The sequence below is a fragment of the Schistocerca piceifrons genome, chromosome 2, assembly GCF_021461385.2.
Source record: "Schistocerca piceifrons isolate TAMUIC-IGC-003096 chromosome 2, iqSchPice1.1, whole genome shotgun sequence".
Taxonomy (NCBI): domain Eukaryota; kingdom Metazoa; phylum Arthropoda; class Insecta; order Orthoptera; family Acrididae; genus Schistocerca; species Schistocerca piceifrons.
In genome coordinates this window covers 518,424,156-518,450,386 of record NC_060139.1, presented here as the reverse complement: position 1 = coordinate 518,450,386, position 26,231 = coordinate 518,424,156, and the positions used below count along the sequence as shown (strand labels likewise).

The 26,231-nt window shown below is 40.2% G+C and overlaps 1 protein-coding gene across 5 annotated transcripts in view; it reads right to left on the bottom strand.

Annotated features, from left to right (window-relative positions):
* LOC124776548 (arylsulfatase G-like) overlaps positions 1–26,231 on the bottom strand; it is a 127,677-nt gene that overhangs the window by 5,042 nt on the left and 96,404 nt on the right. For 4 of the 5 annotated variants that reach the window (XM_047251581.1, XM_047251582.1, XM_047251579.1 and 1 more), the window contains 2 exons: positions 17,604–17,753; positions 3,102–3,192 (listed from right to left, as the gene is read on the bottom strand). In XM_047251581.1, the coding sequence (XP_047107537.1) occupies positions 3,102–3,192; positions 17,604–17,753 (241 nt within the window). Of the gene's footprint in view, positions 1–3,101; positions 3,193–12,357; positions 12,413–17,603; positions 17,754–26,231 lie in introns of all 5 variants that reach the window. The other variant, XR_007015632.1, reaches the window with a different exon arrangement.

Sequence of the window (26,231 nt, the reverse complement as noted above, 5' to 3'; positions counted from 1 at the left end):
ACATTAGCACAGTAAGCAAGATTTCCAGTGTCAGTGTGTTGGGTCACGGCCACATGTGTTATAGGTTCACAGTATTTGGAAGGGTGGTGCTGAGTCACAGCCTTGATGAGAATCACAATCTGACAACCTTCCTTCTTCTCACTGCATTGTATTACAACAGCTTTAATTTAATTTCACAGTCATTTATAAAAATAAAAGCCTTATTTGAACATGGCAGTCTCTATAATGGGCTTTCACAAATTGTTGTTACTTCTATGTGAAACACGCTAATCCATACTAGGCATTCAGTCTTAGGTTGGTATGATCTTACGTCAGATGTAAACATTCCTGCTCAATATGCTCCTTAACATCACAGTAATTTCCACCCTCTTTCTCATCCAGGATGTCCTAGAGCCAAGTGACCTCCTTGTCGACTACAAGCTGTAGATTTTGTGTCTGTTGTTCTCGGTTTACAAAGACTGTCAACTTTAGTGTTTTAATCAGTATTGGGTTTCAAGTTTTATTTAGCACAATTTTATAATGATTCTCAATAATAAGTCTCACATTAGAACAAGAATATGAAAGACTTTTACTTCTGTGTTTTATTTACACCACTGGACATGATCGGAATGAAGAAGGAAACATGCGTGGGCATTTGCATGTGTCAGCGCTTCGCCATTTCCTTTGTGGCTGGTGCTTTGTATACAGTGGAGAAACAAGTATAGCTAATTGCTATTAGAAAGATCAAAAACAATTAATTATTTCAGATTTTTTAAATAGACAAAATTTAAATTGTTTTATTTTCATATTTTGAACAATGTAAAGAGTATGACAATAAGAGCAATTTATTTATTTTTGCTTATTGTTTTTCCTATGCTTTCCTGTAATCACTTTCCAGAATTTTGCACTTTTTTGGGTCACTCTACTGAAAAGTGTAAAAAGGCAGTTTTACAGTACTATAGTAATAAAACTGTTAATTATCTGAAATTCATAATACTCCATTATTAATTATTAGAGATCCTTTCACTAAAAGTCACCATTCAGATCTTAAAAGATACTTGAGAATTTGAAGTGCAGAAAAAGAAAAATGTCAGTATTTACAAAGTATAATGTATTCATGTTTCTATATGGAGTGGCTATTACTTGAGACTGCGTATGCTCTTACTTATTTTGGTGATAAATCGAGCCAGCAAATTTGCAACCTACCTCAAAGAATAAATAATGTAATAAATTTCTACCGAATTATTTTATTCATGCTGAGCTTCCAGACAGGACAAGCAGATACATCATTACTTATTTCTGGTTGCAAATACATGCCACATTATACAGAGACAGCAAATAATGTGGAAGATATGTTGAACATAATGGATTGTATCTTGAAAAGAAGTAACAAGAGTGACACCAACACTAATAAAACAAGGGTAAGGGAACATACTCATATTTAATCAGACGGTGATGTGGGAATTAGATTAGGATATGAGATATTACAAGCAGTAAATGAGTTTTTCTATTTTGGGCAGCAGAATACTTGATGATGGTCCAAGTATGAAGGATGTATCACACACTTGGGCAATAGCAAGCAAAGTATTTCAGAAGAAAGTAATTTTGGAGAACATTTGTCATGGAGAAGAGTGGTATTTTCTTAGTCCTTCAAGATGAACGTGAAGAATTTTGGCCACAAGAAAAGAAACGTCTTTTTTTTTTTTTTTTTTTTTTTTTTTTATATTCTGCCAAGGACTTTCCATTAACATATTAATTTTAAAATACACTCTAAACCAAAACCAAAAGATACACCATGAAGGAATTATCCAAATGGGATGAAATAAATAGATGTGATGTGCATGTACAGATAAATAAATGATTGCAGTTTCAGAAAAATTCAATAATTTATCCAAAGAAAATGAGCTTCACAAATTGAGCAAGTCAGTAACACGCTGCTCCACCTCTGGCCCTTCCTCCTCAGGGCACGCCAAATTCTGTCCAATTGGCCCATTAGACCGTAAAAATCTGGAACTGGTTGGGGGGAGGGGGGGCTGCTTATTATACTCCAAATGTTCTCAATTGGGGAGAGACTGGTAACATTGCTGGACAAGGCAATGATTGGCAAGCCCAAAGACAAGCAGAATAAACTCTTGCTGTGTGCAGGCAGACATTATCTTGCTGAAATGTAAGCCCAGGATGGCTTACCATGATGGGCAACAAAACAGGGTGTAGAATATCATCAATGGGCAGCTGTGCTGTAAGGGTGCCATGCGTGACAACCAATGGGGTGCCATGAAATGAAACGGCTCTCCGGGCCATCACTCCTGGTTGCCAGTCCACATGCGGGTGACAGTCTGGTTTGTTATTCCACCACTGTCTAGGGCATCTCCATGTCTTTTCTGGTCATGGGACTCATCACTGAAGACAATTCTTCTCCTGTTGATGAGATTCCGGGCCAAATGTGCATGACAGCACAGCAAATGGGCTTACTGTTGTACAGAGATCAATGGTAGTTGGTGCAAGGACCACCATAATCTCATCCCCCTTTCTGTGAACTGCCTATTAATGGTTCTTGTGGTCAGTGAAGCACCAGCTGCACATCAGATCAATGATGATGATGATGAATCCAGGGCTCTTGAGTACCTCTCTGATGACTGCTCAGTCCTCTCATTCTGTCATCTCTCTAGCTCGACTGCGTCCTTCTTGATGCTGTATTTGACCATGGTTCACCCATTCATGCCAATTTCATTGAATAGTGGCATATCACTCCTACTCAGTTGCCAAGCCATTCACTGATTACTCCAACCAGCTTCTTTGAGCCAGATACACGTCCTATCTCAAATGCTGACATCTGCATATATTGCTCACATGCCTGTCTGTGAGGTATAGTTACTGCCCAACTGAGTACACTGAATGAAATTTGCAAAGACTTTGTGCCCTAGTATCAATGTGCCCCTTGCCAGTACTGTCCTCACAATTGCACTGCAATGTCACACATTCTTTCATCAGCTGCTAAAGTTACAATTTTACATTGATACTTTTATGAATACCAGTTTGTGGCTAATTTATATAACTCCTTCGTGGTGTTAGTAAAGCATCAAAGGTATTCCTCAAATAGTGTTAAATAATTGTCAGCTTACCAGAGTAGTATACAACTTTGTACTCCTGAATTCTTACTGCCCCAATTTCACCTTCTGGTCCTGCTGCTCCACTATTGGGGTGAAATAACACCTGAAATAACCATGTAATGTTTCCTTAATAAAGCTTAAATACTTTGGTATGGAATTCTACACTCACAGCAGCTATTTCATTATTAGTTAAAAGCTGATAACACTGTAGATCATTTGTCTTTTGTCTTGGCATTATTAATTTTGATGTTTAAATATAAACTTTCATTTACACATACAGATTTATCTCTTTATCCTGTTGACCTCAAAACTGAGTGCAAATCAGTGAAAAAACTATCATCACATCAAAATATTAAATAAATTAGAAAATTCCTGCTCCCTAATTAAGGTTAGATTAGATTAATACTAGTTCCATGGATCATGAATATGATATTTCGTAATGATGTGGAACGAGTCAAATTTTCCAATACATGACATAATTAAGTTAATTTAACAACATACTTAAGTTAATATAACAACTTTTTTATTTTTTTGTGTTTTTTTATTTCTTTTATTTTTTTATTTTTTTTATTTTTTATTTTTTTATATTTTTTTTCTTAATTTATATCTAAAAATTCCTCTATGGAGTAGAAGGAGTTGTCATTCAGAAATTCTTTTAATTTCTTCTTAAATACTTGTTTGTTATCTGTCAGACTTTTGATACTATTTGGTATGTGACCAAAAACTTTAGTGCCAGTATAATTCACCCCTTTTTGTGCCAAAGTTAGATTTAATCCTGAATAGTGAAGATCATCCTTTCTCCTAGTATTGTAGTTATGCACACTGCTATTACTTTTGAATTGGGCTTTGTTGTTAGTAACAAATTTCATAAGAGAGTATATATACTGAGAAGCTACTGTGAACATCCCTAGATCCTTAAATAAATGTCTGCAGGATGATCTTGGGTGGACTCCAGCTATTATTCTGATTACACGCTTTTGTGCAAATAAATACTTTATTCCTTAGTGATGAATTACCCCAAAATATGATGCCATATGAAAGCAATGAATGAAAATAGGTGTAGTAAGCTAATTTACTAAGATGTTTATCACCAAAATTTGCAATGACCCTTATTGCATAAGTAGCTGAACTCAAACGTTTCAGCAGATCATCAATGTGTTTCTTCCAATTTAATCTCTCATCAATGGACACACCTAAAAATTAGGAATATTCTACCTTAGCTATATGCTTCTGATTAAGGTCTATATTTATTAATGGCATCATACCATTCACTGTACGGAACTGTATGTACTGTGTCTTATCAAAATTCAGTGAGAGTCCATTTGCAAGGAACCACTTAGTAATTTTCTGAAAGATGGTATTGAGAATTTCATCAGTTAATTCTTGTTTGTCAGGTGTGATTACTATACTTGAATCATCAGCAAAGAGAACTAACTTTGCCTCTTCATGAATATAGACTGGCAAGTCATTAATATATATTAAGTATGTGGCGACTATCGACCAAGTCACGGGTAATATCTTTGTTTTTGGCAAGCTCTTTGCCCCATTCTGTGGTCGCGCGTGAAAGTGTACGGACGTGTACCGAGAATTCAGAATGTAAACAACTGTATATGTGTGCTTACGAGAAATAAAAATAGTGTTTATTACATGTGGTGTAGCGTGCATCATTGGAATCGGCAACCCTACCACGCTAAACCCATACTGGTGACCCCGAATTTTGTTCGCGAGTGCTACAACGAAATCTTATACCATCGAGCAGTACACAATGGATCGCTTGCCGCCTGCTACACCGAACACGTGCCAACTAAGTGTTCCAACGGACGCTTCGGCATGGTTTTACAATTATCCACCGGGCGTCCGCAATAGTTCTACGCAGGTTCCGAACACATCGACTAGCTGTACTCAACAGGACAGTGTTTACACAATTCCACAGCCACGTGTTCCGAGTGCTCAACAGCCGACGCAATGTGCTCAAACCCCAGTGATTATGTTTACAGGTTTCCCAAGTGCAAGTGTGAATTTTCCACCCGAATCAGTGACTGTACAAATCGAGCCGGACGCTCAAGGCAGGAGAGTTCATATTTCTGCCGGAACTCCGGATTTTGCACCAACCCCCCCTACACCACCAGCGTCCGCTTTACGAGTGTTTCCGATGGCACACGCCGTTCCTGCCGCATGTGTTCCACAAACATTAGGTGATTTTAACTATTTTAATGCACCTGTAGGGGAGGGGCCCGGAAACTGTATTCCGTCGTTCGCCGCACATCGGTCGACTACGGTCGATTCTACCGCGCCGGTCCATTCTACGCCCGTCGGCGTTACTCCGTCGACCGCTCGATTCGTTGATTTCTCGACCAAGGTCGAGCCAGCCGCGCCTACCGTGCCGCGTGCCACTGACAGTGGCGGAAGCTGGTGCACCGCTACTGCACCCGAGACAATTACGTTGCAGAACTATGGACAGGGTGAGACAGTTTCTGATAAACATTTATGTCAAGACTTTCCCACCCGTTGGCCGAAGCTACCACCCCTTCGCAAGGATCACCCACGCACATGGTTTGCCTTGGTCGACCACGTCCTGCAGCTACACGGCGTCGCCGACGACAATTCGAAGTTCCTATGCTTACTGTGTCACCTCCATGACGAACTGGATCTGATCTGCGACATTGTGGCTTCGCCCCCCGCTACGGACAAATATGCGTTCGCCCGACGCACCATCCTCGAGCGACTATCCACATCGACAGAGGAAGCTATCCGCCTCATCAGTCAGGAATTGCTGGGATCCAGGTCCCCGTCGCAACTCTGGCGTCATCTCCGCGCTATGATTGACACGCATCACATGCCGGACATTACACTTTGGACCATCTGGTTGCTGAAACTTCCCCCGCAAGTTCAACTTCACCTTCTACATGTAACTTCGGCCCCACTAGATGCCAAACTGACGATCGCAGACCAGGTTTACAACATTCTGCCCCCCCCCCCCCCCCCCCCCCGCATACCCCCCCAGGGTGCCCTCAGGCCTCAGGGGTTGGCACACCTGCGCGGCAGTTCCCATCCTGCAGTACAGAGTGCGCACGACTCGCTCCACGCATGCGCGCGGAGCCAACGCCGCCTGGCAACCGCCGCAGTAACTCCTCTCCTACCAGCACTACTGCAGCGTCGCCATCGGAGGGAACTACAAACAAGTCCCCCTCCACTGCCGCTTCGACCTCAACCAGCGCGACGGGCGACGCCACGCGCCGCCCCGCTTGGTGTTATTTCCACTCCCGCTTTGGCGACGCGGCTAAGAAATGTCGTTCTCCATGCGCGTTCCCAAACTAATAATGCGACCCAATTCAGGCGCTACGGGCCGCGTTGCACCGCACAGACGCCTATCACTAAATACTTCTTCTCCTCACGCGCCAGGACGCTTGTACGTGAAAGATGCAGTGTCTTGCCTTTCATTTCTAGTCGACACGGGGGCCGAGGTTAGTGTGATACCTTTGTCCGCAGGTATTAAATTCGAGCTTCAGCCTTGCCCCCCGCTTCGATCCGCCAATAATTCCCTGATCCGCTCTCATGGAATAACGAATTTAAGCCTTAAACTGCAGGACATTAATACGCCCTTACAGTGGACTTTCGTCATCGCGGATGTGGATGAACCCGTGCTTGGGGTAGATTTTCTCTTAGCCCACGCACTGTCACCCAGCCTACAACGAGGTACACTAACCTTTAACTTGGGAGACCGTACCACCGGTTCAGATATCTTACCCCTCTCATCCGAAAGCGCCATTCTGCTGTGTGAGCTAGCGGAAACTGCTGTTGCAGTGCTTTCTCTTAGATCACACAACGACGAACTTCGGGACAGCAATGGGGCCCTCCGCTTACGCATCGCCGCCGTGCAAGCCAAGCTCACGGACGCGCGTAAGCAGACCGCCCAGCTGTCGCACACGGCCACGCCCCCAACCCCCGCACCACTTCCTCGCACCTGCAGCCGACGCCGCGTGACATTTCTACTGCCGGACGGAAGCTGTACCTGCGACGCTACCAGGTACCCCACCGAGCTCTTCGACAAGGACTACCAGTGGATCACCGCCACTGCTGCTGAACTGCCGGCCTTGGACACACACACGTGTGCATTACAGGATAGTCACAGTGCAACGGGTGCTGGTCCAGCATCCCCATCGGTGTTCGCGATCAATAACGGTACTGTCCACAGAATAAATACCACAGAAGGCCCACCGGTACGTGCAAAGGCTAGGCGTTTAAATCCGGAAAAACTTAAACACGCTAAAGCTATTGTTCAGGAACTTTTAGATAATAAGACTATCCGCCCTTCTTCTAGTTGTTGGTCATCACCCATTCATTTGGTGCCCAAGAAAGATGACACTTTCCGCCTCTGCGGTGACTATCGGGCGCTTAACGCCAGAACAATTTTAGATAATTATCCCGTCCCAAATATTCAAGACTTTGCTTCCCAGCTGCATGGGGCACAAATTTTCAGTGTAGTCGATTGTCATAAGGCGTACCACCAACTGCCAATGGCACCTGAGGACGTTGAAAAGACCGCTATCATCACCCCGTTCGGGTTGTTCGAGTATTTGTTTATGCCATTCGGCCTTAAAAATGCTGCACAGACGTGGCAACGGTTCATCGACTCGCTGGTTGGAAAACTGGACTTTACATATGCGTACCTAGACGACTTGTTAATTTTTTCTTCCTCCCTCGAGGAACATGAACAACATTTAAATACAGTGTTCCAACTATTAAAAGCAAACGGTATCGCAGTGAACAATACTAAGTCACAACTCCGCCGCACCAGTGTCACTTTTCTGGGCCACAGAGTTTCTGGCGACGGCATCCGCCCCCTAACTGAACAGGTGGAGGCCATTAGTACGGTGCCTTTGCCCAAAGATTTTCAGGGCCTCCGCCGCTTCCTTGGAACGGTAAATTACTACCGTAAACATATTCCCCGCGCCGCCGACATACAAGCCCCACTGACGGATGCCCTCGCAGGAAAAAACACATCAGGGTCTCGGGCGGTCACGTGGACTCCAGATATGCGTCGCGCATTTGATAATCTAAAGTCAGCCTTACAGACAGCTGTTACGCTTGCTCACCCCATTCCTGATGCTCCCATCTCGCTTACTACAGACGCAAGTGATACAGCAGTGGGGGCAGTACTTCAGCAATCCGTGGGTTCTGTTGTACAGCCGCTCAGATTTTTCTCCCACAAACTGACCGCTTCCCAACGTAAATGGTCGACCTTCGACCGGGAACTGTTTGCTATTTACGCTGCTATCAAATATTTCCAAGACGATATCGAAGGTCGCCATCTCGTGGTATTTACCGACCACGAGCCATTGGTTTACGCTTTCCGTAACCCAGGTAAGGACTCATCCCCGAGACGTTTTAGGCATATGGACCTTATATGTCAGTTTATGAATGACATACGTTACGTCAGAGGCGCAGACAATGTCGTCGCTGATTTTCTGTCTCGGGTGTCGGTTTTATCTTCACAACTGGACCTCAGTGAGCTCCCTAAATTGCAGACAGAGGATACTGAACTCGCAGCATTGCGTTCCGATATCAAAACAGGACTCAAACTAGAGTTACGGACACTTCCTGGGTTTTCATCACCCATCTGGTGCAACATTTCAACAGGATGCATACGCCCGGTGATTCCTGCACCTCTCCGCCGGGACATATTTAATAGTATCCACGACTTGGCACACCCTGGCATTCGCACCTCCGCACGTCTGGTATCTGAACGTTTTGTTTGGCCCGGGGTGATAAAACAGTGTCGCAGTTGGGCACGAGCATGTGTGGCTTGTCAGCGCGCAAAAGTAGGACGTCATGCACAGCCCCCCATGGGTACGTTCGATGTGGCAAAAAGAAGATTCCAGCACATACACATCGATATCGTCGGGCCCTTACCCCCCTCAGGCCCCTTCCGTTACATACTGTCCGCAATTGACAGGTTTACCCGCTGGGTAGAGGTAATTCCTCTCACTACTATCACAGCCGATGCAGTGGCCCGAGCCCTGCTGTTAATGTGGATCTCGCGCTTCGGCTGCCCAGTCTCTGTCACCACCGACCAGGGCCGCCAGTTCGAGTCTGCCCTCTTCCGACAGCTTTGTGAACTGTGTGGGGTGAAACGATTTAGGACTACAGCATACCACCCCCAGAGCAATGGGCTTGTGGAACGCTGGCACCGAACGCTTAAAGCTTCCCTGATGTGCCACGGAGGTGAGTGGGCCGATGCCTTACCATGGGTAATGTTAGGCGTTCGGGCCGCGTACAAAGAGGACCTTGGCGCATCCCTGGCAGAGGTACTGTATGGAGAACCCCTCACACTCCCAGCAGAGTTAGTCGAGCCTTCACTTCCTCCAGATCAAATCTGCGACTCGACATTCGTCGGGCAGGTCAAGGAGCTAATTGCTAACATCCGCGTGCCGCCTCCTCGACCACACACGCCCCCTCCCGTATTTCTGCATAAGGACTTGGCGTCGTGCACTCACGTCATGGTGCGTGATGACACCATCCGACCAGCACTCAGACCTCCATATATGGGCCCGCACAGAGTCATATCACGGCGTACCAACACGTTCGAAGTGCTCATTAACAGCACGCCTCAAACGGTATCCGTCTGCCGCCTCAAACCTGCATGGACTCTGGGAGAACTGCCCGATACCCCACCCAGTCAGACCCCATCCCCTGCTGCACCCACCTCGCATGAGGCATCTACCGACAGTCCATGGATGAGCGACGCCCATTCCCACACGTGTGACGTTCCCCACTCCCAGTCGTGTGACAGTGCTACAGGTGCGTGTGACATTCCTATGCAGAGTGATGCGTGTGATGACTTACCCTCCTACAGGCAGCCCCTCGCCTCTCCCCTGTTAGGATTCAGTGATGTATCAGGGACCAGCCTCAGAGCGTGTGATGTCACCGATGACGACTCGTGTGGAGATTCTGTCAACCCGTATAAGGAAGTGGTAGTGAATGTCAACACAGATCTTATTTGCAGCTCTAATGTGTTTTTTGTTATGCAGCCGGGTAATGTGTACATCTTCTACGAACAAGCCAGCTTCCCCAGTGACAACTTAACTCACATTCATCTCCTCCAGTCTGTCCCCTTGCCTGTTGGTACTGACCCATCAACGGTCAAAGTCCTACGTACCGCCACAGGCATTCAGATCCGCTATCCTGGCCCCTCACAACCCACCATCCCCTCCCCAGATCCCTCAACTGCTGTACGAGGATTCACCCGGTCAGGCAGGACCATCCGCCCCCCTCGCTGGCTCGAAGACTTCAATTACTAATGTAATGTAATGTAAGGTATGGTTTCTGATTAAACACCCTCTCCCTCCCCCCTGGGTGTTCCCTTTACATGTATGCCCCAATATTTATGTTTGTGCTCCACACTCTAGGGGGGGGGCTAATGTGGCGACTATCGACCAAGTCGTGGGTACGGGTAATATCTTTGTTTTTGGCAAGCTCTTTGCCCCAGTCTGTGGTCGCGCGTGAAAGTGTACGGACGTGTACCGAGAATTCAGAATGTAAACAACTGTATATGTGTGCTTACGAGAAATAAAAATAGTGTTTATTACATGTGGTGTAGCGTGCATCATTGGAATCGGCAACCCTACCACGCTAAACCCATAAGTACAACAAAGGACCCAAGACTGACCCTTGTGGAACCCCATTCTTGATAGTTCCCCAGTTTGAGGAATGTGCTGATCTTCGCATATTATGAGAAATACTTATTTCAACTTTCTGCACTCTTCCAGTTAGGTACGAATTAAACCATTTGTGCCCTGTCCCACTCATGCCACAATACTTGAGCTTGTCTAGCAGAATTTCATGATTTACACAATCAAAAGCCTTTGAGAGATCACAAAAAAATCCCAATGGGTGGTGTTAGGTTATTCAGATCATTTAAAATTTGATTGGTGAAAGCATATATGACATTTTCTGTTGAAAAACCATTCTGGAAACCAAACTGACATTTTGTTAGTATTTCATTTTTACAGATATGTGAAGCTACTCTTGAATACATTACTTTCTCAAAAATTTTGGATAAAGCTGTTAGAAGGGAGATTGGACGGTAATTGTTGACATCAGATCTATCCCCCTTTTTATGCAAAGGTATAACAATAGCATATTTCAGTCTATCAGGGAAAATGCCCTGTTCCAGAGAGCTATTACACAGGTGGCTGAGAATCTTACTTATCTGTTGAGAACAAGCTTTTAGTATTTTGCTGGAAATGCCAATTCCATGTGAGTTTTTGCTTTTAAGCAAGTTTATTATTTTCCTAATTTCAGAGGGAGAAGTGGGTGAGATTTCAATTGTATCAAATTGCATAGGTATGGCCTCTGCCATTAACAGCCTAGCATCTTCTAATGCACACCTGGATCCTACTACATCCACAACATTTAGAAAATGATTATTAAAAATATTTTCAACTTCTGACTTTTTGTTCGTAAAGTTTTCATTCAATTTGATGGTAATACCGTCTTCCTGTGCTCTTGGTTGACCTGTTTCTCTTTTAATAATATTCCAAATTGTTTTAATTTTATTATCAGAGTTGCTGATTTCAGACATGATACACATACTTCTGGATTTTTTAATAACTTTTCTTAATATAACACAGTAGTTTTTATAATGTTTGATAGTTTCTGGGTCACTACTCTTTCTTGCTGTCGGATACATTTCCCTTTTTATAGAGAACAGTACACTAACCTACACATTAAGAAGAAATTGTCCACAGCTCATGGTCTAGTGGTTATTGCTGACTCTAGACCAGGGGTTCCTGGGTTTCATTTCCAGCTGGCCAGGGACTTTATTCACTCAGGGACTGGGTGTTGTGTTATCATCACCATCATTTTATCATCATCAATGTGCAAGTCGGCAAAGAGGCATCAAATAAAAATACTTGTACTGGGTGACCAAACAACCCCACATGGTGTATACCAGCCAATAACATCATACAGTCAATCATTTATTGAGAAACTGGCACCATATTATTATCTAAGCCAGACCAACATTTACATAAATCCTGCATTTAAGTGGTCATAGTACCAATAGCTGTTGTATTACTTCATTTAGGTCTTCAAATACATCCATGCAACTACTAAAAAATGAATACTTTTTTTACTATAAGCATTTCATTTTATTCATTTAAATCATTATCAATGATCTGGAATCAAACATATTTATAGTTATGGTTCACTTCTAGATTTAAAAACATTTTAATTCAAAAGATATTGAAGTGTGACTTTTACTTACTGTATTTTAGTCTGACTTTTGCTTACAGGTGGAATGGATCTCTGTGATATGTATTCTGAAAACAGAACCATTTTTTATCACGAAGCAAACTAAAATTGCAAATTTGTTTGACCCCATACCACTGACAAAATTCACAGTGAATAAAATGAAATGCTTATGATGAAATAAATAAGCATTGTTTTAGCAGCTGCAAAGATGATTAGAAATACTCTGCAGCATTTATGCACTTTACAAAATATTTAGAATAATCAAAACATCCACAGCTCCAAGTTCAAACCCCACCACTGTTCAAATATTGAATAAGAATCATCAGCCATGGGAGCCAAAGACTTCTGGCATAAGAAGTCACCCATTGGCCTTGTCAAAGAGGGTGGAGGTGCAGACAGACATTCAGGGCACTCTCTTGCCCTTTGGGTGGGAAACTGTCCGTAAAGGCAAAAGAATCAGCAATAATCAGTGGCTTTAGAATGCAGAAGGCAATGGAAATGTATATTCACAGGACATGTGGCCTGTAATTGAAGAACCATCTTTGGCAAAAGATTCCGGACTAGTCCTGCATTCAGTTCTCTGGAAGAGGGAGGTAACCATGAGAAAAAGACTGAATAACCTGTAAGAGAGTAACATTCTATGACTTGGGATATGGAGTGTCAGAAGTTTGAATGAGGTAGGAAAGCTAGAAAATCTGAAAAGGAAACTGCTAAGGCTGAATCTAGGTATAGTGGGGGTCAGTGACATGAAATGGAAAGAAGACAACAATTTCTGGTCAGATGACTATAGGGTAATATCAACAGCAGCAAAAAATGTGATAATGAGAATAGGTTTCGTTACAAATAGGAAGGTATGACAGAGACTGTTTGCTGTGAACAGTTTGGTGATATGGTTATTCTCATCAGAATCAACAGCAAACCAACACCAGGAACAACAGTTCCGGTATACATGCTGTCATCACAAGCAGAAGATGGAGAGATAGGGAAAGTATATGAGGATATTGAACAGGTAATTCAGTACATAAAGGGAGATGAGAATCTAACAGTCATGAGAGATTGGAATGCGTTTATAGAGGAAGGAGTGGAAGAAAGGGTTATACGAGAGTATGGGCTTGTACTAGGAATGAGATATGAGAAATACTAATTGAGTTCTGCAATAAATTTCAGATGGAAATAGTGAATACTCAGTTCACGAATCACAATAGGAGGAGGTATACTTGGAAAAGGTCAGGAGATACAGCAAAATTTCAGTTAGATTACACTGTGGTCACGCAGAGGTTCCAAAATCAGATACTGGATTGTAAGGTATATCCAAGAGCAGATATAGACAATTTAGTAGTGACAAAGCACAAGCTAAAGTTTAAGAGACAAGTCAGAAAGAATCAATACACAAAAAAGTAGGATAAGGTAGTACTAAAGAATGAAGAGATATGCTTGAAGTTCTCTGATGCTACAGACACTGCTGAAATGAATAGCTCAGTAAGCAGTTCAATTGAAGAGGAATGGACATTTCTAAAAAGGAGAATCACAAAAGGTGAAAAGAAAATTGAAGGTATAAAGAAGGTACATGTGAGGTAACCATGGGTAACAGAAGAAACAGTTGACTGAAGAATGAAGGAAATAAAAAAATGTTCAGCAAAAATCAAGAATACAGAAAAACAAGCAACTTAGGAATGAAATAAATAGGAAGTCCAGGGTTGCTAAGATGAAATGACTGATTGAAAAATGTCAATAAATCAAAAAAGAAATGACTGTCACAAGAACTGATGCTGCATACAGAGAAGTCAAAATAACCTTCAGTGAAATTAAAAGCAAGGGTGGTAACATTAAGAGAGCAATGGGAATTCCACTGTTAAATACAGAAGAAAGAGCACATAGGGGGAAAGAGTACATTGAATGCCTCTATGTGAGGGAGGGCTTGTTTGATGACATGATAGAAGAATAAACAGTAGTCAATAGGAAAGACATAGGAGATGCAGTATTAGAGTCAGAATTTAAAAAAGCTTTGAAAGACTTAAAATCAAAAAAGGCAAAAGGGACAGATAACATTCCATCAGAATTTCTAAAATCATTGGGGGAAGTAACAACAAAACAAATATTCACATTTGTGTGTAGAATGTATGAGACTGGTGATATACCATTTGACTCTCGGAAAAGCATCACACAAACTATTCTGAAGACTGCAATAGCTGAAAAGTGTAAAAATTATCACACAATCAGTTTAACAGCTGATGCATGCAACTTGCCGACAAGAGTAATAGGCAGAAAAATTGAACAGAAAATTGCGCATGAATTAGATGACGATCAGTTTGGCTTAGGAGAGGTGAAGGCACCAGAGAGGCAGTTCTGACATTGATGTTGATAATGGAAGCACGGCTGAAAGAAAATCGAGCCACATTCATAGGACTTGTCAACCTAGAAAAAGGGTTTGACAGTGTCAAATGGTGGAAGATATTTGAAATTCTGAGAAAAATTGGGATAAGAGGTAACTAATACACAGAATGTACACTGGCTAAGAGGGAATAATACAAGTGGAAACCAAGAACTAAGAGCTTGGATTAAAAATGACCTAAGACAGGAATGTACTGTTCAATCCATACATCAAAAATGCGATAATGGAAATAAAAGAAAGGTTCAATAGTGGAATTAAAATTCAAGATGGAAGGATATTACTGATAAGGTTCATGACATTGCTATCCTCAGTGACAGTGAAGGAGAATTACATGATGTGCTGAATGGAAAGAACAGTCAGATGAGTGCAGAATATGGACTGAGAGTAAATTTAAGAAATATGAAAACAATCAGAATAGCACAAATGAGAACAATGAGAAACTTAGCATCAGGATTGATGGTCACAATGTAGGTGAAGTTGAAATTCTGCTACCTATGCAGCAAAATAACCCATAACAGATGGACCAGGGAGGACATCAAAAGCAGACTAGTACTGGTGAAAAGGGCATTCCTGGTGGGTAGAAAGCTGCTAGCATCAAACACAGGGCTTAATTTGAGGAAGAAATTTCTGAGAGCATATGTTTGGAGCACAGCACTGTATGGCAGTGAAACATGGACTGTGGGAAAACTAGAACAGAAGTGAATTGAAGCATTTGAAATGTGGAATATAGATGAATGTTGAAAATTAAGTGGGCCAATAAGGTAAGGAATGAGGAGGGTCTGTCCAGACTCAGAGAGGAAAGGAATGTATGGAAAACATTGATGGGATAATAGGACTTCTGTTAATACATCACTGAATAATATCCGTGGTATTAGAGGGAGCTATAGAGAGCAAAAACTGTACAGAAAGACAGAGACGCATTTAGCAAATAATTGAGGACATAGGTTGCAAGTGATACTCTGAGTTGAAGAGATTGGCACAGGAGAGAAATTCATGGCAGGCATCCTCAAGTCATTCAGAACACTGATGACTCAAAACAAACAAACAAATAAATAAATTTTTCTATGTCTTACAAATTTGCACATTTCGCAATTTAAAACATGAATTCAAAATATGACAGAAGAGAAGAGATACTTAGAGCCTGTTTAAATGAGAGCAACTGTAGCTAGAATGACAGTCCCTTATGCAAATACAGTACTGCTTCAGACAAAAAGGATTCACACTCAGAAATTATGTTGGCCAGGAAATGGAACAGTTGAGATGCTTTTTGTCTTTCATTCAATACTATTCTACAGCATAAGTTTCTGGAGCAATGTAGTGTGCTGTTAGAACATTATGTAAAGTTAACAACTGAACATTTTGTATAAGCCTCTTCATGACATTCATAGTTCAGCTGGCACAATGTAACTCTGAAAGCTAGCAAACTTTTTAATCATGTTTGTTTGCCTATCAGCTACTCAACACCTCTACTATTCAGTGAGTTGTCACTATTACTACTACAGTAATAATATAAGGAAAAGTTAGATTGCTATTCACCGTAAAGATGACTTGTGGAGTTGCAGACAGGCATGACAAAAAGACACTTACACATTACCTTTCAGCCAAGGTCTCCATCAGAAAAGGAAGTACACATATGTTCATTTACAGAAGCGAGTAAACCTCAAACGCACATGACCACCATCTCCAGCAGCACGGACTGAAATGCCGGCATCCTGATCTGAGCTGCCAGGGATGGCAGGCAAGTGTGCATGAGGTTTGTTCACTTGTTTGAATGAATGTGTGTGTGTGTGTGTGTGTGTGTGTGTGTGTTTCCTTTTCTGATGACAGATTTGGCCAAAAGCTAATGAGTAAGTGTCTTTTCATTGTGCCTCTCTGCAACTCCAAGTGTCATCCTTAAAGAGAGTAGCAATCTATCTTTTTCTTATGTTGTTGGTACTCCAACCTGGAGTTTCCATTGTTTGTTTTTACTACTACATTGTTTACATAAGGTGCTTAAGAGATGAAGTTCAGCACTTACCGCCATAAGAGCTATTCAGCACTACTGGAAGCATGTCTGTTTCTCATTTGCAAGTGGTATACATGATCCTAGGGGTAATAAAATAGTAAGCTGATAATCAAATGTTTATTACAGTCAATTAGATCAAACCCTGGCTCACAATTGAAAATTAGACTATTGCATTTTGGCTTGAGAATACACAAATAAAATAACAGAGAACTTGTTTTTCAGCTGCAAAAAGGACTATGTATTTTTATCACATGTGGCTACCCTAACAAGGTATTCAGAGTACATGAAAAAATTTCACATTATTTCTTCACTTTTGTACTATGTCATCCACACAGCATCAAGTTGTAATGAAATATAATTTTCAGAAAAAGGATCTTCAAAGACATAATGTGTTTAACGTGCTCAGTTAAGCAGTTTGGACGAGAATATTTTGTTGGGAAACACAAAATGGTGAAATAGGCCAACATAGTTATTATAACATACAATCAAATATCTTTTTATTCATTTATGTTGTCCAAAATTGTATCAAATCTTTGACTTCACTCTGATTGAGGTCTTTCCTGAGAATGAGTGCAGGCAAAATGTTCAACTGGAATGAATACATAAATGTATCTGCCAGGTCACAGCACGATCCAAGCATCCAGATTCTACATTTACATCCACTGTGTGTCTAAATATACCCAACACAATTCCTCAGGAATAATATAAGCTTTCTTTCAAGTTTCTCAAAAGCTTTTGTTCAAGTTTCTCAAGTACACAAAGTCTGATCCTTGCCCATCAGACAGAAGTAAGAGTTAGGTAAATATTTGAAGTGAATATTTTACAAAATTATAAAATTGTAGTTGAAGAAAATTGTCTGCACCTCATGAGCTTTCTCCAACTCTCCTGTTAGGATACCTTGAACATCAATACCATCAAAATATCTGTCTGTTGGAAGTGAGATGTTGCATACTGCAGCAATAGTTGGAAAAACGTCAAGAGCAGACACCAAAGCATTGGACATACTTCCTGGCTGAAACACAGAAATGATGCTCTATGTACTGACCATATAATTTAGTAGAGTTACAATAGAAGAAACTTTAATATTATACATGAGAATAGATAGATAATTACTTGTTCCCATAAATAAAATTCATGATAAATATTACGATGTGGAATGCATCAACAGAACAAACATAGAACACTTATAGACAACTAAAAAAATAAAACAATGTTTATATGGATACATTCTGGCTAATTACAGTTATTATTATTATTAATATTATTGTTATAACATTAACACTTTCTTGCTAATTGTGCAAGAATTCGAAAAAGCATTTGACTCAGTTTATTTATTTTATTTATTTATTTAGCATCCAACAGATCACACATGTGATATAGGATTTGTCATTTGATTACACGTAACACATAACAACACATACACATAATAAATGGACAAACATATACAAACAGCAAAACAAATTACATACACATAGTACATAAGTAGTGTACAAGAACTTATTACACAAAAACAAAAGTATGTGCTCATGATAAACAATTATAGATCATGAACTATGCCTTATACACAAAACCTATTACAGATATTTAACAGATTTTTCATAAGTACCATAATTATGAAGTTGAAAACATAATTAAATTAGTTTAAATTTTTTAAAAAATAAGTTCAGGTTTCAATCCACAGTCTGAGACAGGTATTCATTTACACTGTAGTAGCATTTTTCCATCAAGTATTCTTTTACTTCACGCTTGAAATTATTTTTGCCTTTCAGTTCTTTAATTTGAGATGGAAGTGTATTTAAAAGCTTTATTCCTAAGTGGCTAGCATGTTTCTGACTTCTAGTTTTTGCTACATAGGGAATGTGGAAGTCTTTACAATGCCTTGTATTGTGGTCATGGTAGCTTGAGTTGGTTTTGAGATCACAGTTATTTTTACTGATCATTTCCAGGCATTTCAAAATATATATTGATGGTATTGTCAGTACCTTTAGTTGTCTGAATGAGGGTCTACAATGAGTTTGTGTTGGACTGTGTGTCATGATACGAATAGCTCTTTTTTGCATAATTAAAATGTCATTTAGTCTTGACCTGGTTTTTCCCCAAAAACCTATGCCATAGCTTGCAACTGATTGGAAATAACTAAAGTACACCACTCTAATACATTCCTTGCTACATACCTTGGATATTATTCTTAAGGCAAAACATGCTGAGCTAAGTTTCTGAGTAAGATATACACTGTGTTCATTCCAGTTTAAATCTTAGTCAATTCACATTCCCAGAAACTTTGTGGTGCACACTTTTTCTATTTGTTTGATATCCAGCATACGGCACATATTTTTCCCTTGACACTTGCTTCCATACTGTATAATTTTTTTTTTTTTTTTTTTTTTTTTTTTTTTTTTTTTTTTAACATCAGCTTATTTGAATAAAACCATGACTGTATGTATGAGAGCATTTTTTCTGCTGTAGTACACAATGATTCTTTTATATCACTAATTAGGATACTCGTGTCATCTGCAAATAGTAGAATTTTGGCTGAGCTGTCTGGAGCCTGTATATCATTGATATAAATTAGAAATAACAATGGGCCGAGAATGCTGCCCTGTGGAACACCTATTTGGTTCAAATGGCTCTGAGCACTATGGGACTTAACATCAGAGGTCATCAGTCCCCTAGAACTTAGAACTACTTAAACCTAACTAACCTAAGGACATCACACACATCCATGCCCGAGGCAGGATTCGAACCTGCGACCGTAGCGGTTGCGCGGTTCCAGACTGTAGTGCCTAGAACCACTCGCCCAACCTGGCCGGCAAGGAACACCTATTTCAATTTGTTTTGGTTCAGATATGAATTTAAAATTGTAAAGATTGTTGGATGACCTCAGCTCAACAACTTGTGACGTGTTTTGCAGATAAGATTCAAACCATTTTTTAACAGTACCACTGATGCCTGTTGCTTCAAGTTTCCCTAGTACTATTACATGGTTCACAGTATTGAAGGCCTTGGATAAATCTAGATTATTTCCAACAACCTGTTTATTTGACTCCAAATCTCTTACTATTTCCGTTGCGTAGTCCAATATGGCTGTTTCTGTACTGTGCCTTGTTCAAAAACCATGCTGACTTTTACTTATTAGTTTATGTTTTTCTAGATATTTTGTAACCCTGATTTTCATTAATTCCTTGAGTATTTTGGAGAAGGCTGGGAGGAGAGATATAGGACGGTAATTTTCTATTTTATGTCTGTCACCATTTTTGTATAGAGGTATCACTTTAGAGATTTTAATTTTATCTGGAAATATCCCTTCACTAAGGGACAAGTTTGCTACGTGCACTATAGGTTTGACAACACATGGAGCAATTTTCTTAATTATTGATATAGGTACATCATCCAACCCAGAGGACATTTTTGGATTTCAAGCATTTAATGATTTTCAGAACTTCATGCTCATCTGTTGGGATTGCCATCATGCTGGTATTTACCATTGGAGTCGCCACTGTTGGTTGTTGCTTAAATGTACTACTTAAAGTAAGGGGAATATTTACAAAATAATTGTTTACATAGTTTGCCATGGCATCTTTCTCTATGGGGATATTTTCATTATTTTTAAGATTGATTTCCTGTTCTTTAGTTTGACCCCCAGTTTCTTTTTTTACCATTTTCCACACCATTCTGGACTTGTTACTAGCCTGCCTTATTAATCTATCATTACTTAATAATTTTGCTTTTGCTATTACTTTGCGGTAAATATTTTTGTATGTCCTCACATACGCAACAAACTGCTGATCATGACATGTTTTTAACTTTAAACTTAGTAATTTTGTGGTTTCCCTTGACTTTTTAATTCCGGGTGTAATCCAGGTCCCTTTGGATCCAGATGATCTATAACTCAAAAGCTTTTTTGGGAAACGCATTTCAAAGTATGTGATAAAAGTGGAAACAAATGTATTGTAAGCATCATTTGTGTTTGTTTGTGCCAAGACCTCTGACCAAACTGCATTTTTTATATTATTTTTGAACTGATTACAATTTTCAGTAGAGAAAAATCGTTTGTACTCCTTTTTATTTTCCTCCTCCTTGGGAGTTGCAGTGAGATTAAAGGTTAGTGCATTGTGATCTGATAATCCTATATTCATATTTGTAACTGCAACTTCATGTGTGACCACATTTGAGAAGATGTTGTCTATTAGGCTTTCACTGGAATCTGTTGTTCTAGTGGGAACTGATATGTGGGGGAACATGTTGAAGCTTTTTAGTATGTCTAAAAACTTGTTTTAAAACTGAATGCTGGACCAATAGATTAATATTAAAGTCACCACAAAGAATTATGGTAGAGTTCTCATTAGATAAAATGCTGAGCATTTCTTCCAAATTCTTAAGAAAGACTTCAGTATCTCCAGATGGTGATCTGTAAATTGCTGCAACAATTATTTTCTTCTTTAAACTATATAACTGAATGGCTACTGCTTCAAAATCCTTTTCTATGATTAATGGTTTAGCCTCGTATCTTAACTTAAATTTAAGCTTAGGATTTAGATAAATGCATACACCACCACCTTTGGCATTTTGCCCACAGTACTGACTGGCAAGTTTATATTGGCCTAAGTTTATGCTGTTTAGTTCAGTGTCCCCGTGTTCCATAACACATGAACAATCAATATGGTCACTATTTGCTGCTACCTCAAGTTCAAGGTACTTGTTTTTAAAACACAGAATGTTCAGACTCATAATTCTTAGCTGATTTGAACAATCCGACTGACCTGTGACTTTACACTCTGTTGATGCATTTTCTCTTACACCGTTACAAGATTTCATACCTTGTTGTATATTCCTCTGCTTGCAAACATTTAGCTGTTTCCCTGTTATGTGCTGTTGTTCACTGTTTTGCCCCAGCAAAAATCCTGGCTTCTCAAGGGTGGCTGCCTTCTTCTGGTGTGATGACTGCTCCTATTACCACTGCTGCTACTGTGTGCTGTTGCAGTGAATGCCAGTGATTCTGGTTGCTTGGTTATTGATGTAGGAACTACTGCTTCTGTTGTTGCTGTGAGTGCTAATGATTCTGGTTGGTTGATTTTTGATGCTGTAACTATTGCTTCTGATGTTAGTTCTGCTGCTGCTGCTAATGTTGGTTCAGTAGTAGGCTCCTCTGTTGCTACTGTTTTTTGGACAGTCCATTTGCGTGCTGCTGCTGTTTGTGCTGGTGTTTCTGCTACTGGAGATTTATACCATCCTGGTTCAGTGGCTGTCACTTTGGAAATGCATTTAATTTTTCCCTTATTAAGTTTCCTAACCTGGCCTTCCCATTTCTGTTAAGGTGAAGCTCATGTTTTGTAAAACATTCTTTATCAAGTGTGCTTGAGTCAATTAATTTCACATTACTGAATAGCCTACAACTACTTTTAAGTTTCACATTAATTCTGTGAATTTCCTTATTCACACATGACCATTCAGGTAAATCATGCCTGTTGGTAAAGTTCACCAGTAAAATGTTTGTATTTGACAGTACTAGCAAAACACTCAAGAGCTGCTTATACATTTTCATAGCATTGTTTTCGTAAATGTCTTTAGCTCCAGTGCAAATTACAACACTGTCCTGCTTGTCATAATTATATTTTATGATGTTTTTTGTCACTTCTTTGAAACCAGCACCTGATTTAACCATGCCTGTGCTTATGCTTATTGTCAAAACTATGATCGCATGGAGATTCAAGTAAAATGTATGCTAGATTGAAGACCTTTTGGTAGGGAGAACACAGCATGTTATCTTGTATGGAGAGTCATCATCAGATGTAGAAATAACTTCAAATGTGCCCCTGGCAAGTGTGTTGGGGCCCTTGCTGTTCAGTTTGTATATCAATGACCTTGCAGACAGTATTAATAGTAACCTCAGACTTTTTGCAGGTGGTGCAATTATGTATGGTAAAGTGCTGTCTGAAAGAAGATTCATACATATTCAGTCAGATATTGATAAGATTTCAAAATGGTGAAAAGAACTGTACCAAACAGGACTAAGAGAGGATACTGACTGTTTACAGAGAAGGGTAGCATGAATGGTCACACATTTGTCTGATCTGTGGGAGAGAATCACAGAGATACTGAAGGAACCAAATTGGAAGACCCTTGAGAATAGACATAAACTATCCTGAGAAAGTCTACTACCAATATTTCAAGAACTGATTTTAAATGATGATTCTAGGACTATACTACAACCCATATGTATTGCTCACATTGGGATTATGAGGATAATATTAGAATAATTATTGTATTCAAAGAGGCACTCAAACAATCATTCTTCCTATGTTCAATACATAAATGGAACGGGAAGAAACCCTAATACCTCGTGCGTCTGCCATGCCCCTCATGGGCTAGTCCAGCACACAGCTTCAATCTGTCAGGAAATTTCAAAACTATGTGCAGTCTGCACTGACAACACTGGTCATGACAAGCTGAAGCTGTAAATTTGTCAAGTGGTTGAGGAAAGCTAATCTGACATGCCCATCAAACTTGGAGACTTATTTTGCAAAACAAAACATATTGCAAAACTGATGTTACTTCTTGAATTTTTTGAATTCAAATTCATCACAGCTGCAGACCCTATCACATTGAAAATTATAGAACTTATAGAAAACACACATATAAGATTTTTTGCCAAGAGGAATGTGAGGATTGTTGTTGCTGTTGTGGTCTTCAAGTCCAGAGACTGGTTTGATGCAGCTCTCCATGCTACTCTATCCTGTGCAAGCTTCTTCAGCTCCAAGTAACTACTGCAACATTCATCCTTCTGAATTTGCTTATTATATTCATCTCCTGGTCTCCCTCTATGGTTTTTACCCCCCACGCTGCCCTCCAACACTAGCGTGATGATTCCTTAATGCCTCAAAACATCTCCTACCAACTGACCTCTTCTTCTAGTCAAGTTGTGCCACAAATTCCTCTTCTCCCCATTTCTATTCAGTACCACCTTATTAGTTACATGATCTACCCATCCAATCTTCAGCATTCTTCTGTAGCACCACAGTTTGAAAGCTTCTATTCTCTTCTTGTCTAAACTAGTTATCATCCATGTTTCACTTCCATACATGGCTATACTCCATACAAATACTTTCAGAAATGATTTTCTGACACTTGAATCTATACTCAATACTAATAAATTTCTCTTCTTCAGAAATGCTTTCCTTGACATCCTTCCTCAGCATCACTTGATTTAATTCAACTACATTCCATTATCTTCATTTTGTTTTTGTTGATGTTCACCTTACATCCTCCTTTCAAGACAATGTCCATTCCATTAAACTGCTCTTCCAGGTCCTTTGCTGTCTCTGACAGAATTACAATGTCATCGGTAAACCTCAAAGTTTTTGTTTCTTTCCATGGATTGTAATTCCTACTCCAGATTTTTTTTGTTTCCTTTACTGCTTGCTCAGTATACAGATGGAATAACATCGGGGATAGGCTACAACCCTGTCTCACTCCTTTCCCAACCACTGCTTCCCTTACATGCCTCTCGACTCTTTTAACTGCCATCTGGTTTCTGTACAAATTGTAAATAGCCTTTTGCTCCCTGTATTTGACCCCTGCCATCTTCAGAATTTGAAATAGAATATTCCAATCAACATTGTCAAAAGCTTTCTATAAGTCTACAAAAGCTAGAAATGTAGGTTTGCCTTTCCTCAATTTGTCTTCTAAGATAAGTCGTAGGGTCAGTATTGCCTTGTGTTTTCCAACACTTCTAAGGAATCCTAACTGATCCTCCCTGAGGTAGGCTTCTACCAGTTTTCCATTCATCTGTAAAGAATTCGTGTCAGTATTTTGTAGCAGTGACTTATTAAACTGATAGTTCAGTAATTTTCACACCTGTCAACACCTGCTTTCTTTGGAATTGGAATTATTATATTCTTCTTGAAGTCCGAGTGCATTTTGCCTGTCTCATACATCTTGCTCACCGGATGGTAGAGTTCTGTCTGGGCTGTCTCCCCCAACACTATCAGTAGTTCTAATGGAATGCTGTCTACTCCCAGGGCCTTGTTCAACTTATGTCTCTCAGTGCTCTGTCAAATTCATCATGCAGTCTCATGTCTCCTATTTCATCTTCATCTATGTCCTCTTCCATTTCCATAATATTGCCCTCAAGTACATCACCCTTGTATAAACCCTTTGTATACACCCAACTTTCTGCTTTCACTTCTTTGCTTAAAAATGGTTTTCCATCTCAGCTCTTGACGTTTGTACAAGTGGTTATCTTTTCTCCAAAGGTCTCTTTAATTTTCCTGTAGGTAGTATCTATCTTACCCCTACTGATATATGCCTCTACATCCTTACATTTGCCCTCTAGCCATCCTTGCTTAGCCAGTTTGCACTTCCTGTTGATCTCATTTTTGAGACATTCGTATTCCTTTTTGCCTAATTCATTTACTGCATTTTTATATTTCCTCCATTCACAATTAAGTTCAATATCTCCTCTGTTAGCCAAGGATTTCTACTAGCCCTTGTCCTTTCACCTACTTGATCCTCCGCTGCCTTCACTATTTCATCTCTCAAAGCTACCCATTCTTCTTCTACTGTATTTCTTTCCCCCATTCTTGTCAATCATTCCCTAATGCTCTCTCTGAAACTCTCTACAACCTCCAGTTCTTTCAGTTTATCCAGATCCCTACTCCCTAAATCCCCACCTTTTCACTGTTTCTTCATTTTAATCCACAGTTCACAACCAATACATTGTTGTCAGAGACCACTTGTGCCCCTGGAAATGTCTTACAATTTAAAACCTGGTTCCTAAAGCTCTGTCTTACCATTATATAGTCTATATGGAGCCTTCCAGTGTCTCCAGACCTCTTCCACGTATACAACCTTCTTTCATGATGTTTAGACCAAGTGTTAGCTATGATTAAGTTATGCTCCGTGCAAAATTCTACCAGGTGGCTTCCTCTTTCATTCCTTACCCGCATTCCATATTAACCTACAACTTTTCCTTCTCTTCCTTTTCATACTACCAAATTCCAGTCCCCCATGACTATTAAATTTTCGTCTCCCTTCACTATCTGGATAATTTCTTTTATTTCATCACACATTTCTTGTCTCTTGATTGTCTGTGGAGCTAGTTGGCATATGCACTTGTACCGCTGTGGTAGGCATGGGCTTTGTGTCTATCTTGGCTACAATAATGCATTCACTATGCTGTTCACAGTAGCTTACCAGCGCTTTTTTTTTTTTTTTTTTTTTTTTTTTGTTAATTACTAAACCTACCCCTATTTTACTTTCTATTTATAACCCTTTATTCACCTGACCAGAAGTCCTGTTCCTCCTGCCAGTGAACTTCACTAATTCCTACTATATCTGACTTTAACTTATCCATTTCCCTTTTTAAATTTTCTAACCTACCTACCCGATTAAGGGGTCTGACATTCCACACTCTGATCCATAGAACACCTTGTTGCTCCTGATAACAACATCTTCCTGAGTAGTCCCCGCCCAGAGATCTGAATGGGGGACT